At 35.9% G+C, this 13,895-nt stretch overlaps 1 protein-coding gene across 1 annotated transcript; it reads left to right on the top strand.

Moving 5' to 3' along the window:
* On the top strand, positions 202–11,761 carry LOC18791423 (isoleucine--tRNA ligase, cytoplasmic). Its single transcript, XM_007225372.2, has 27 exons — positions 202–946; positions 1,072–1,137; positions 1,382–1,525; positions 1,833–2,053; positions 2,183–2,348; positions 2,605–2,718; positions 3,122–3,219; positions 3,475–3,553; positions 3,853–4,011; positions 4,167–4,256; positions 4,343–4,476; positions 4,588–4,747; positions 4,886–4,969; positions 5,120–5,332; positions 5,953–6,078; positions 7,394–7,531; positions 7,768–7,871; positions 7,987–8,050; positions 9,031–9,119; positions 9,253–9,394; positions 9,785–9,848; positions 9,928–9,995; positions 10,106–10,228; positions 10,616–10,681; positions 10,972–11,083; positions 11,227–11,318; positions 11,430–11,761. Exons 1-27 carry the CDS (start codon positions 413–415, stop codon positions 11,526–11,528), a joined length of 3,549 nt encoding a protein of 1,182 aa, XP_007225434.1. The 5' UTR covers positions 202–412; the 3' UTR covers positions 11,529–11,761.

Genomic DNA, 13,895 nt, shown 5'->3' on the forward strand with positions numbered 1-13,895 from the left:
AGAAGGGGGATAATAAAATTAACATGAAAAGACCCATCTACCCCCAAATGTAACGAAAACATTGACAGAAGTAACGGTGGGACTAGTAATCTAAATGAAACTAAAGTTGAAGGACCGTGGGTACCATTTTGAAAATTGAGGTACTCAAATGCAAATTCGGTCAAAGTTGAAGGACTAATAAAACGATGAATCCATGAGACATTGTTTTGTTTAGGAAATTTACGCCTCAGTAGCCTGTTCTGCTTTACCAAAAGACAGTTTTGGGGTTTCGACCGAAAAAAAGAGAGACAGTTTTGGGGATTCTGCGTGCATATATATATATAGATACAAATTTCGTTGTCTGCGTATTGATATATACAGATTTCAGCTGTTTTTATTCTCTAACCTCTGTAAAACCCTAACCCTTGCTTCAATGGAGGAAGTCTGCGAGGGCAAAGACTTCTCCTTCCCCAAGCAAGAGGACACCATTCTCAATCTGTGGTCCGAAATCAAGGCGTTCGAAACTCAGTTGGCTCGCACTGAGGGCCTGCCCGAGTACGTCTTCTATGACGGTCCTCCATTCGCCACGGGCCTCCCACACTATGGCCACATATTGGCCGGCACCATCAAAGATATCATTACTCGATTTTTCTCGATGACCGGCCACCACGTCATCCGCCGCTTCGGCTGGGATTGCCATGGCCTGCCCGTCGAGAACGAGATTGATCGGATGCTCGGCATCAAGCGCCGAGACGATGTGCTGAAGATGGGGATTGATAAGTATAATGAGAAGTGTAGGGGCATTGTTACTAGGTACGTGGAGGAGTGGGAGAAGGTTATTACGCGAACTGGGCGCTGGATTGATTTCAAAAACGATTATAAGACTATGGACTTGAAGTTTATGGAGAGTGTTTGGTGGGTTTTTGCTCAGTTATTTCAAAAGGGTCTTGTTTATAAAGGCTTCAAGGTTGGTTGGTTGGTTGCATTGTGTTTTCTTTTGGTTTTCTTCAACTGGGTATTGAGAATTTCTGAATTAAACAGGTTTTGGTCATTAGTGGTGGGAGATGACATAATTGTTTTTCTTTTTTGTAGGTCATGCCATACAGTACTGGCTGCAAGACACCGCTCTCCAATTTTGAGGCCGGTCAAGAATATAGGGTTTGTGATACTTCTGTTGATATTTTATACAAATTTTGCTGAATTAATTCTATCTTTGTTTGTATTGCTGTTGTTGAATCTTGTTAATGTGATGAGATCGTGTATTTTTCGTTTCCATGGTTTTCCACTGGTGAAACTAGGAATTTGTCTGCGTTATTGCTCTACCATTAATTCAACCTTTTGTTTTCTTTCCTATCGTGTTTAAGAATCTCCTATCATATTTGACATCTATGGAGTAACACAGGATGTTCCTGATCCTGAAATTATGGTGGCTTTTCCAATTGTCGGAGATCTGCAAAAGGCTAATTTTGTGGCTTGGACAACTACTCCATGGACCCTTCCTAGCAATTTAGCCCTATGTGTCAATGCAAATTTCACTTACGTGAAGGTCAGTTACTTTGTCACTTAATTTTGCTGCTATAACAGTAGTTTTGATATGTATTTTCTATTTTGCTTTTTTAAAAGTGTATCCATTTATTTATTTGTTTCAATGTCACTTTGACCATATCATGCAAAGTTAAACCCATATTGGCGCGTAAACTGTTTTTCTTTTAATTTTTGTCATAATAAAATATCCTGGCCACCTAGTGGTTATCATACTATTTTGTGATGTCATTAATTTTTTTTTCAACTTTATTCATGTATTTTTTATGCTATATCACTTGAGAATCTAATTTGAGGTGGGAAAAAATTAGGTTCGCAACAAGTACTCCGGAAAAGTATATGTTGTTGCTGAATCTCGGTTGTCAGCTCTTCCGAGTGATAAACCAAAAGAAAATGTTGCAAATGGATCTGTTGATGATTCAAAAAAGCTCAATTCCAAGACCAAGGGATCCTCAGGTGGGAAAAAAGAAACTGTTGATACTTCATATGAAGTATTGGAGAAAATCTCTGGGGCTTCATTAGTGGGAAAGAAGTGAGTACTTCTGTTCCTTATTTTTTCAAATTATTGTCAGATTGGAGTTTAGTCTGTGGTTTCTTTAGTTTATTTAGTTCATGTAGTTATTTATGCATATCACAATTATAAAGAGACTGTGAACTGCAGGTATGAACCACTGTTTGACTACTTTAAGGAGTTCTCTGATGTGGCATTCAGAGTTGTTGCCGACAACTACGTAACTGATGACAGTGGTACTGGTGTTGTTCATTGTGCTCCTGCATTTGGTGAAGATGATTATCGTGTTTGCCTGGAAAATAAAGTAATCAATAAGGTATGCACCCGGATGCATGTAAATGTTATAATATCAAGGGTTGAAATTTTCTGCATCTTCAAGTTCTCTTTGATTTTCAAGACTCTGCGGAACTTCCCTTTACTGCTTTAATGGTGTTGAAAGTCCCGAAGAAATTTTCCCCTTAAGTGGCCTATTAAATTAAATATTTTCCCCGAGAAATTTAAACATCTCAATTGTTGCAGTTTACTTTCAGGCCCATGTTTTTTATGTTTGCCTTTGTTTTTTTTGCATGTAGGGAGAGAACTTGATTGTAGCAGTTGATGATGATGGATGCTTCACGGAAAGAATTACTGACTTCAGTGGGCGCTATGTCAAGGATGCAGATAAAGCCATTATTGAAGCAGTGAAGGTACTAGACAGTTTACACACACATATAAGTAGGGTGGTTTACTTATCCAACCCCCACTCAACAAGAAGAAAAGATATAGCTATGCCATTCAACTTTGAGAAGAAATAGACTTTTACAGAAATGTTCAGTTTTATCTTCATCATTTAAACATGTTTTGACATCAAATAATGTCTAGGTTCATGTGTTCTGATGCTAGTTATTATTATTGTTCTTCTTGTTGTCATCATCATTAGTTGAAGGATCATAGTAAATAAAGTGAAAAAAATAGAAATCAGAATCCTCTTCAGTGTGTGGATGTTCTATTCTCATGGCGATTTATTTGCCAACAGATGATTTTGTACTTTTTGTACCTCGTGTATTGCTTTTCTCCTCTGTTCTGATGTAATTCTTCGTATTTGCTCAGGTAAACGGAAGGCTAGTGAAGTCTGGAACCTTTACCCACTCTTATCCTTTTTGCTGGAGATCTAAAACTCCACTCATTTACAGAGCTGTTCCAAGCTGGTAACTGCAGTTTTAACTAGCTAATCTCATACTTCAGTTTTATACTCTGTTAACTTTTTATATATTAAAAGCTCAGTTTTCATTGGTCAATTGTTTTTTTGGTAGATTCTGTTCAAACAGATTCTTCCATGCATGCAAATTTATTGCAAGTTCTTATAGTAGGACTCTAAGACTTGTGTCAGTTTCAACCGTTTTTATTTCTTCTCCTGCCAACGTTTAGTGTCATCCTAAATGAGTTTTGCCATTTGATTACAGGTTTATCCGAGTGGAGCAGTTAAAAGGAAAATTGTTAGAAAACAACACGCAGACTTACTGGGTTCCTGATTTTGTGAAGGTTAAATTTTTTTCTGAACATGGGCAAGTGCGGCTGTACTATCATCTAATCCTATGCTTAAACTGTTGAAATTAAAAAGCTAAAAAAGATTTTTTTGGTGCGGCTAAATTTTCATTTCTTAAACCTTGTGGTTTGATTTTTTTTTTTTGGATGCACATGGCTAGTGAGAATGCTATTTTAAAATTTATTTTCGTGTTACGTGTTATGTTATGAAAAATACGCAGTACGTCCTCGGATGGGAGATGCTTATGGTATTTTGAACTGTGGTGACAACAACTCCCTGGTTTCTATTATTTCAGGAAAAACGCTTCCACAATTGGTTGGAAAATGCAAGAGATTGGGCGGTTAGTCGAAGTAGATTTTGGGGCACTCCGCTTCCTGTGTGGATCAGTGAGGATGGTGAGGAAATAGTCGTCATGGATTCTATTGAGAAGCTTGAAAAGCTTTCTGGTGTTAAGGTTTGATTCCTCTCTGTGTCTGCATGTCTGCTATTACTTATGAATGCTGATTCCTTATATTTTCAAGGGTAATGTTTATTTAATTGTTGTTTCATGAATGAATTAATCTCATTTCATTTTTATTCTCTAATATTTTCTTATGCTGATTTTAATAGGTTTTCGATCTGCACCGCCACAACATTGATAATATCACTATTCCTTCTAGCCGTGGTCCTGAATATGGCGTTCTTCGACGTATAGATGATGTGAGTACATTCAAGTTTCTCTATTCTGGTAGTAGCCGGTATTTTCTTCTTTACCTTGATGTTGATGTGTTGGTTTTTCTCTTCAGGTGTTTGATTGTTGGTTTGAGAGTGGGTCCATGCCTTATGCTTATATCCACTATCCATTTGAAAATGTAGAACTTTTTGAGAAAAATTTTCCTGGGCATTTTGTGGCTGAAGGGCTAGATCAGACTCGTGGATGGTAAGTTTGTTTTCTTTTTCAGATTTGAGTGTCTTCGCCTAGAAAGAAAATAGGTGACATGATATCTAACCCATATGTTCTGATTTTTTGTTGGTTTCCTTCTCTCTGCAGGTTCTACACTCTTATGGTGTTATCTACTGCATTATTTGGAAAACCTGCTTTTAGGAACCTCATTTGCAATGGACTTGTCCTTGCTGAGGATGGAAAAAAAATGAGTAAAAGTTTGAAAAACTATCCTTCACCAATGGAAGTCATCGATGACTATGGGGCTGTAAGTTTATTGTAGTATCTTCAAGTTTTCATTATACATATGAAATTTTTGTCCGGGTTTCTTTGTTTGAATAATGAAAGCCTTTCTAGATGTTAAATCTTACCAATGTTTGGTCTGTTTTCTATTTCTGTTGTGCAGGATGCACTACGGTTATACCTCATCAACTCTCCTGTTGTGCGTGCTGAGCCGTTACGTTTCAAAAAAGAAGGTGTTTTTGGTGTTGTAAGTACTTTTATATCTACTGTTCTTTTTATTATTGCATTGGAGTTCTGTTTAGTTGCATAGTTATCTTCAATTATATGGTCTTAAATATGTTTATTAGTTTTGGTTCCTTCAATTAATTTAGAAGTACGTTTTATTTATTCTTTTCAGGTCAAGGATGTATTTCTTCCTTGGTACAACGCATATAGGTTCCTTGTTCAGAACGCTAAGAGACTTGAAGTTGAGGGCTTTGCCCCTTTCCGCCCTATAAATCATGCCACTGTAGAAAAGTCATCAAATGTCCTTGACCAGTGGATCAACTCAGCCACACAGAGTCTTGTATATTTTGTCCAGCAAGAGATGAATGGTTATCGACTTTACACGGTTAGCTATATATCAACCATTATTTTCAAAGTAACTTTTGTTTCCTGTAAAGTTTAGGTGGATTTGTGCTTTCTGGTTATATGCAGATTAGATAATTAGAATGCAAGATCAGAATATAATCTAAATTGTAACAGTTAATTAGTAATTTTTTGACGTTGCAATAAAAGTATCCTGTCTTAGGTGTTCAAAATATAATTGAAGTGTCTGGTTTCAATAATATTCCATGTGTGGGACAGTACCTTTTCATGAATATACATGAAACTTGTTTATCTCTGCTGAATTATGATTTCTGAAAAATCCACTAGTGAAAAAATGGATAAATCTGAATTTAATTCTGGGCTTGTTTACATAGACGTCATTTTCATCTTTGCTCGTGTATGCTTGCTTCATTGTTATTATCTCTTTGGATTTGCTATGTTTTGGATCTAATAGTTATAATAATATTTCCCCTAAAGGTCATTAATTATTTTCATGGTTCCCACACAGTTACTGTTTTTTTGGGAAAAATGTTTCTGTTTCACATTTTTGCATAAAGAAATGTGTTCATTCTAGAAATCATTCTATGCCTTTAATTATATATTTAATACATACTAACAAATGACCAGTAAACAATTTTATAGGTGGTTCCATATCTTTTGAAGTTTCTTGACAACTTGACAAATATATACGTGCGTTTCAATCGCAAGAGGCTAAAGGGTCGTACTGGTGAAGAAGATTGTAGGATGGCACTCTCAACTCTCTTCAATGTATGGTGATGGTAACTTTCTTGTGTTATGATGGTTATTCTCTTTATGTTACTTTCCATTGTGTGACCAACAGCTGGGTCTTTCATGAAGATGGTGTGCGTGGTTGGTTGAGTTTGCGATTCTTGGAATGTAATTTTGGTTATTTATTTATTATTATTTACTTGATTTTTGTATCTACATTTTGCAATGCCTTTGTATTTAAGGCTCATTTGCATATGTAGTTTTATTTATTGCCTTAGGCGTTTTTATATTCAGGTCTTGTTATAGAAGAAACGTACACGTATATGCTAAAAGAAAAAAAGAATCAACAGACTTTTTCTAAAACAATTTTAAATTACTATAATATTCATTTGGGAGTTGCTGTGTCGATCCCCTCATCTTTACTATCTATCCCCTGCCTGTCGCCCCTTATACCACTAACTCATCATCTACCAACCCAAAGCCTTGTGGTAAAGCCTAACTAAACCCCATCCCAACATCTTTCAATCCTAATGTTGTGTAAAAAGATTGCATGTGATACTAGATTCTCTTTTGGAGGTCCTCAAATACGCTGTGAGTGTCATTGTTGGGAGTTTAAAGTCTAACAATGTGTTTTCATGTTTCTTTGGATTTCGGAATCATGTTCTGTTTAGTACCATACTATAGTACCCAATGAAGAGGTGATGTTCAGGCTATAACTACTGAGCAACTTCATAATTTTTATGTTTTTTCCAATTGTGAAACCAAGATGTTCTGTAATATTCTGTTGTTAACCAATAGAGTGTTCATTCTAGTTGGAGCAAAGTTGTAATTAACTCGAATGTACCTTTATATACCTGTTTGTTTTTGGACTGTAAAAGTGTCAATGGCTCTATTAATATTTTCTTATGAAAAAAAGACTCCTAGTTTGTAATTACTCTTCACTAAGAATCAGAATGCTTCATCTGCAAGCATAGTGTTGACTTGTTAAATTCTTTTTGGTCATAGTATCCTCCGTAACTAATTTCTCTCTGGAATTACTCCTCCTGTGCTCTTGTTAAGTTGTAAATTAGTATATGTAAGCTATCATCTACTTTTTGTATAACTGTGTTAAGTATCAGAAAATTTTCTACCTGGCATTCATTTTCTCATCTTTCTTTCTGCATACCATGGTTATAATTCTTATGAGCATCATTATCAATAATTATTCTCTACATATTGCCTTCAACTATGACTTAGTTTGTTACTATTCAGCTCTTGAGATATGCACTTTAGATTCACCATTAACCTCAGTTGTTTGTAACTATTCAGTTCTTGAGATATGACTTAGTGTGTATTGTTTATTTTGTGTTTACAGGTCCTTTTAGTGTCATGTAAAGTGATGGCACCATTAACCCCGTTCTTCACTGAGGTCCTTTATCAAAATATGCGGAAAGTTTTGAATGAGTCAGAGGAAAGCATTCATTTTTGCAGTTTTCCTCAAGCAGAAGGAAAGGTATTAGTGGTCATTTGTTTCTTTATGAAGATCTTATCAAACAAATTGTTATTGAAACCATTTGTAGTTATTTAAGCTATGAGTTTGTCAAGTTAATATTTCTAATTTGGAACAATTAAATAATGCATTTTTAGCGCCTTCTTGTGTGGCCGACTGTAATTCAATGAACTTAATTTTGACATATTGATCTTCTAGATTAGTTGAGACATATTAACTAAATTTTACTTCCATTACAGAGAGATGAACGTATCGAGCAAAGTGTTACAAGAATGATGACAATAATTGATCTTGCCCGTAATATTCGTGAGCGTCACAACAAGCCTCTCAAAACACCCCTCAGGTGTGCTCATACCTTCCCATTTGTTGCTTTGTTACTTTGTTACTTTTGTTAAACTGTTCTGCCATTTGTCTCTTCATATTTATCTAACAAACAGTCTTCTTTTCTGAAATTAAAGGGAGATGGTTATAGTTCATCCTGATGCAGACTTTCTTGATGATATTGCTGGAAAGCTAAGAGAGGTATATTGTGCTTATACGTTTTCATACATGTAGAAATGTCTGGTTATTGTGGTACCAACTTTGTGAAAGTGCCTTTTTGCAATGTACATGGTAGCATAATAGCCTTTCAGTTGAAACCACCAATCTTTTACATCTAATTAACCTTTCAGCTTTGTGTTGCAAGTAATAGGTTCCTTTTTCTTTTTTTGTATTACATGTGTCTCTGAGTAAGTGATCTGAATCAATGGCCCTAGCTCTACCATATCTTCTTGTTCAATCACAAACATTCTTTTAATTATGGATTTACTACCACAAATGCTATCCACAATCTTAGTATTTAATGTCTGTTCCTAAATAATCTCATTTTTCAATTATTCAACCATTTTGTTTTACCAAGATGTAATTTGTAACAAGTAGTTGTTTCTCCGATATTATCTATTTTCTTACCATCTTCTCTATCTATCAGTATATAGTCTCTGCTAGGACCAATATTTGATAACATGTTCTGATTTTCCTGAAACAATGTTTTGTTGGTTACTCCAGGTTCTCAGCTATTTTATTAAGTGCATCAAACTCCAAATTTCAATACAATATATTTATAGTCTTAGCGTGTGTGTGTGTATGTTCTCCTTGGTGTCCTTGACTGGTTCGGTTGTGTAAAACTTTTGGGAAATCAAAGAACGTGGCTACTTGATTAATTGGTTTTGCTCACTTTGTTTCTTTTTGTTTTTTCTTGCAAAGGCTAACTTTTGTTTGTGGCCAGGAAAGTCTTTTAAACCACTTACAATCAACCTTGAACTGGCGGTCATCTTTTTTGTTTTGTTTTTTGTCTTTGTTGAATAGTAAAACTACAGGGTTTCGGTTTAATGTATGTGATCTATAACTGTGGTCAGTAGTAGTAATGGCTCATTGCAGATCCCATGTAGATGAACTCATTTTTTCTTGGTCTTGAGCATCAGTCTTCCCCAACTAACATATTAGCTGTTTTCCTTTTATCCCAGTATGTTTTGGAGGAACTTAATGTACGGTCGCTTGTCCCATGTAATGATACACTGAAGTATGCTTCGTTACGTGCAGAGCCTGATTTTAGGTATGAACACTGTATACATGAGGACTGTTTTGAAAGTGTTTTTTTTTTTTTTTTTTTTTTTGGGTGGGGTGGGGGTTGAAGAATGTGCCTTTGTATTTATGTTTAATGGCTTTGTTCGTTTGTTTTCTTATAGCGTATTAGGTAAGCGGCTAGGAAAATCTATGGGAGTTGTTGCCAAAGAAGTCAAGGCTATGTCCCAGGAAAGCATTTTAGGATTCGAGAAAGCTGGAGAAGTTACTCTTTCTGGTCATTGTTTAAAACTGGCTGATATTAAGGTGCTCATCTTCCATTGCTAAGATAATATCCTTTATCTTCTGTTTCCGCTCAACTTCTTTGCCATGATATCTACCTCACTTCGTTTGACATTTCTTTTTTATTTTATTTACAATAAAATGTTTTGTCACTTGCAATCTATTTACATCACAGCCATTTTATATTAGTAGTTAGATCAATATTCGAAAGAAGAGGTTAGCTATATGGTATCAATGGTATTTGCATATTATATTTAGGTACCCTTTTTGTCTCAAAAGGATGATGGAAAAGACGAAAAAGATTTATCTTATTTTAGGACAGCATTTTTGGCATGCGTGATCTTGCCTAAAATGCCAGCAAGAACTCCATCAATAGCATTAACTCATTTTTATTGTCATTCCTTTAATTTCCAGGTTGTTAGGGATTTCAAACGTCCTAATGGAACGACAGAAAAGGAGATTGATGCAAACGGAGATGGTAGGGATTTTGAGAGATCTTGTGATATATTTTGTGACGTGTATCTGTATCTTAAGTTTTTCTTTGTTCTACATTCCAGGTGATGTTTTGGTGATTTTGGATTTACGTCCAGATGAGTCGTTGTTTGAGGCCGGTATTGCTCGTGAGGTATTTATGCTACTTCTTGTTGGGTTATTGGGTAAACTCTTACTTCTAATTATGTAGAAGTATGTCTCTTTTTCGTGCAACGTTGTCTCATTTTCCTCAATCCATATCAGATTGTTAACAGAATTCAGAAGTTACGGAAGAAAGCTGCCCTTGAACCTACTGACATGGTGGAAGCCTACTTTGATTCTTTGGATCAAGACAAATCTGTCTCACAACGGGTTTTGCACTCACAGGTACTCCTTTTCTTCAGGCAGTGTGTTAGGCCCTTTGTTGGTGATAGATGTGCATGCGGGAATTAATTCTTTTTAGTATCAGTTAAAAGAATTACTTATCATAAGAAATACAACATAATTCTGCAATTTGTCAGTATATTTACCTCTATGAATCATATGTTTCTTGATTTTAAGGGTGGTTTATTTCTAGGGTTTAAAGTTTTCTATTTGCTGTCTTCCCCCATTTCCCTTTTGGTTTACTAACAATTCTTCCCTTTGGAGTTCTGTTTCGTACTTTTCTCCAGAATAGCACGCTCCCCCAAGGAAATCAGTTTTTGATGCTTGTCTTGTCAAAGATCATTTCTGATGACATTCTATGTCAAGGGCTGATGAGTATTTTGTATGCAGGAACAATACATTAGGGATGCCATTGGTTTGCCACTGCTTTCTTCTAGTGTGATGCCATCAGATGCTGTAAGTTGCTTTCACTGGATTCTGCTTTGTTTTGTTTTGTTTTGTTTCGTTCGTTTGTTTTTGGTGTGGAAGTTAAAATAGTCACTTGGAAGTTGACTAAAATATTATCTCCCTGATATTTCGAACATGTTCATGAGACTTCAGATACGCGTACTTTATTTTACCAGGAATATATTAATGAGTTCGTTCGCATTGCAGTAGTTTTTTCATCTTCTCATGGTGACACATAGGGTAACCGATTAATTTTTTGCGTCTTGATATTTTTAATTTCAATGTTTTACACATTGCAGCCCATTGTTGCGGAGGAGAGTTTCCATGGGATTTCTGGCATGTCATTTGTTATCAGTTTGGCCCGACCTGCCCTAGTGTTCAACTCAGATGCAATTCTCCCTCTCTGTTCGGGTTGGTACTCTTCCCCAGAACCTAAAAGAAAAGAACAATAACGAAATAGAATTGATTCTAGACATATTTAATATGGTTTGACGGTTGCACAACTGAAGTCTTATCCGCTTCTTCCTCTTACAAACGTTCCTCAATGGTTGCAGGAAATGCTGAATCCGTACGGTGTCTGCAAACGTACTTGTTATCAAGGGATCATGCAACTTTGAAGTCTGAGTTTCAGGCTGGAAATGGAAAGGTTTGTTTTACATTCTAATCCGTTAAGCTGTTCGTATCGCAAAAATAAAAAAAATAAAAAAGCATGTCATTACATGTGCTCATTCTGCCTATCGTACTTCTCTTTGTGCAGATAACCGTTGATTGCATTGAAAACATTCCTCCAGTGGATTTGGTGTTGGGGGAACATGTATTTTTGAGTGTTGGAGATTTTAGAACAAAATCTCAGTAGGTTTTCTTTATGGACAATATTTTTGTAGGTTGATTTTCTTTTCTTCTTTTGCTTTTCGTCCAGTGGGAAAAAAAAAAAAAAAATTACTAGAACACAAATACGGGCCCTTTTTGCGGGCAGTTATAAATTACCATTCTTATTTGCTGTACAAATGTAAAGACATCCTGACTTTTGTAACAGCTTGCTCTAATTTTTGTTTCAATTGCCTTGCTTTGCTGTAAAAGCAAATATGATATTTGGTTATTGATAAGATAGCTAAATGAAAGGGGGGAAACACTAAGTGAGCTTGAATATTCATTCAATCTGATTCAAATGTACAAGAAATAATAATAATAAAATAATAATAATAATTCGTGAGGCCAATTGGACGAAAGTCTTGGGAAAGAAAACCAAAGATAACAAACATTTGTACGTTAGATGAACATAAAAGAACGGAACTGTTTCTCTATAATCAGATCAAAAGTATAAGATATATGACAAACTTGAAAAAGGAAATAGAACAAAGAACAAAGAGCACCAAAAGATAAAAGCAAGAATGCACCCACTAGAGACGGTGGTGGCCTATCTGCCCAGCAACATTGCGCCACTGCTCTGGAACTAATCCTCGCCGCTGCATGAGCAGCTCGATTAACACTACGAGAGATCCAACTCCACTCCACAACATCCAGAGATGAAGCAAGATGTCTGATTTCCAGCACAATTGGAAGAATAGTCCAAACCCTCTTACTCACTCGTCCATAAATACTAAGGTTCAAAATTTATGAGTCAGTCTCCATGATCATTCTTCTATACCCCAAACCAGCCACCAGTTTGAGACCTCGAATGGCAGCTTCCGGTTCCTCATGGAGAGCAGAACAAGAAGTTAAGCCTTCAGTGAGACCCCCTACAGTTTTGCCGCTTTCATTCCGTAACACTGTTAGATAAAAATATAAGAAAAGTGAGAAAAGATTCATCCAACACAATTTCACTCTTATTTATTGCAAATAAGAGTTTCTATAGTTTGAGTAGGATCCATTTCAGGATGAAAATATCTCTTAATTACAATATCTTCTGAAAAGAGAACACCCTTTGATTCAAATGCGAAGAGTGAAAGTTCGTTTGATGTTTATGGTTGCATCTAGGGAACCCTAGACTGCCTACATACCTTTTTGGGTATCAAGCCGTTTGTAGTTCCCGAAAGAATTTAATTGGATTTTCAAGGAGTGAATGACCCCTTGAAAGCATTTTATAGTGATGTAAATTGAGGAATTTTGAATGTGGAAAATATTTATGAAATTTGGATGAATGTGGTTAAATCGGGAATTCAATTAATTAAAGGAAGTAATTTTGTGGTTACATCTAGATTGAATTTCTAAATTGTCTGCGGAACAAACCGATGGTATTTCAAAAAGGTAATTTAATTTTGTTAATGAGTATATGACCCACTAGTAATTTAGTGACTTTTTTTGAATAATTTAGAATAAATTGTGTATTCGGCTTTGAACCGAATTTGGGATTTCTTTGTGGCCCAACTGAATGGTGAAGCTTGTAAACAATAATGGGCTTTTGTCACTCGTAAACTTTTGTTTTGTGCTGTCATGGGAAAAACAAGGGCCCTGCGTTGCGTTGACATGTTCATGTTTATTTATTTGATGAGAAGCTTGGAGACAAACAGCAAAGTAACTTGTCTAAATCTCTTGACTCGTCGTTGACTCTGCCGTTGACTCTCCCTTGTTTTTTATTTGCAGATTTGGAACTTGAGCTATAGGTAAAGGGGGGTTGGAGCTACAGCGAGCCTTTTTCCTGTTTTTGGTATACTCAACAACACCCGCAAGGACTGCCAACTACGCACATGAGGAAAACTTGTGTGTTTGAAGTTGCTTGTTTTTGGGGGGGAAGAAAGCAAAAAATTTGTGGAGCTGCTGTGTGTTGGTTCTTGGGTGGGCAGCATGGTTTGAACAAAATAAGAGCAACTTTCAAAACTATGTGGGAGGAAGTGGAGGGATTATTAAGAGAGTTCGTTGTTGGGAATCATTCTGAGATTTATGTTGAGGTTATCCTTAACAACTAAAATGAGTTACTAAAAATAGCAACTTTAATTCTCGCAAGTGCACAAACCGTTTATAGTATAGCTTATGTAACTATGAGGTCGATCCCACGGAGAATGGTAACTTTGTTCCAAGTTAAATTACTTAGAATGCTGGAAAAATAAAAAATAAAAAAACTGACTAACTAAGTAAAGGCAAGGTCGAATTCAACAATGCCTCTTACTAATTACTCAAGGTCTAGGACAGAGTCCTAGCACCACACATGCACTCAAAATTGGGGTTTTGTTGTTGAAATGAAAACAAGAAAGTGAAATGAAAGTACTGAAAAGTAAACACTGGC

This window comes from Prunus persica, chromosome G1, assembly GCF_000346465.2.
Source record: "Prunus persica cultivar Lovell chromosome G1, Prunus_persica_NCBIv2, whole genome shotgun sequence".
In the NCBI taxonomy this organism is placed as follows: domain Eukaryota; kingdom Viridiplantae; phylum Streptophyta; class Magnoliopsida; order Rosales; family Rosaceae; genus Prunus; species Prunus persica.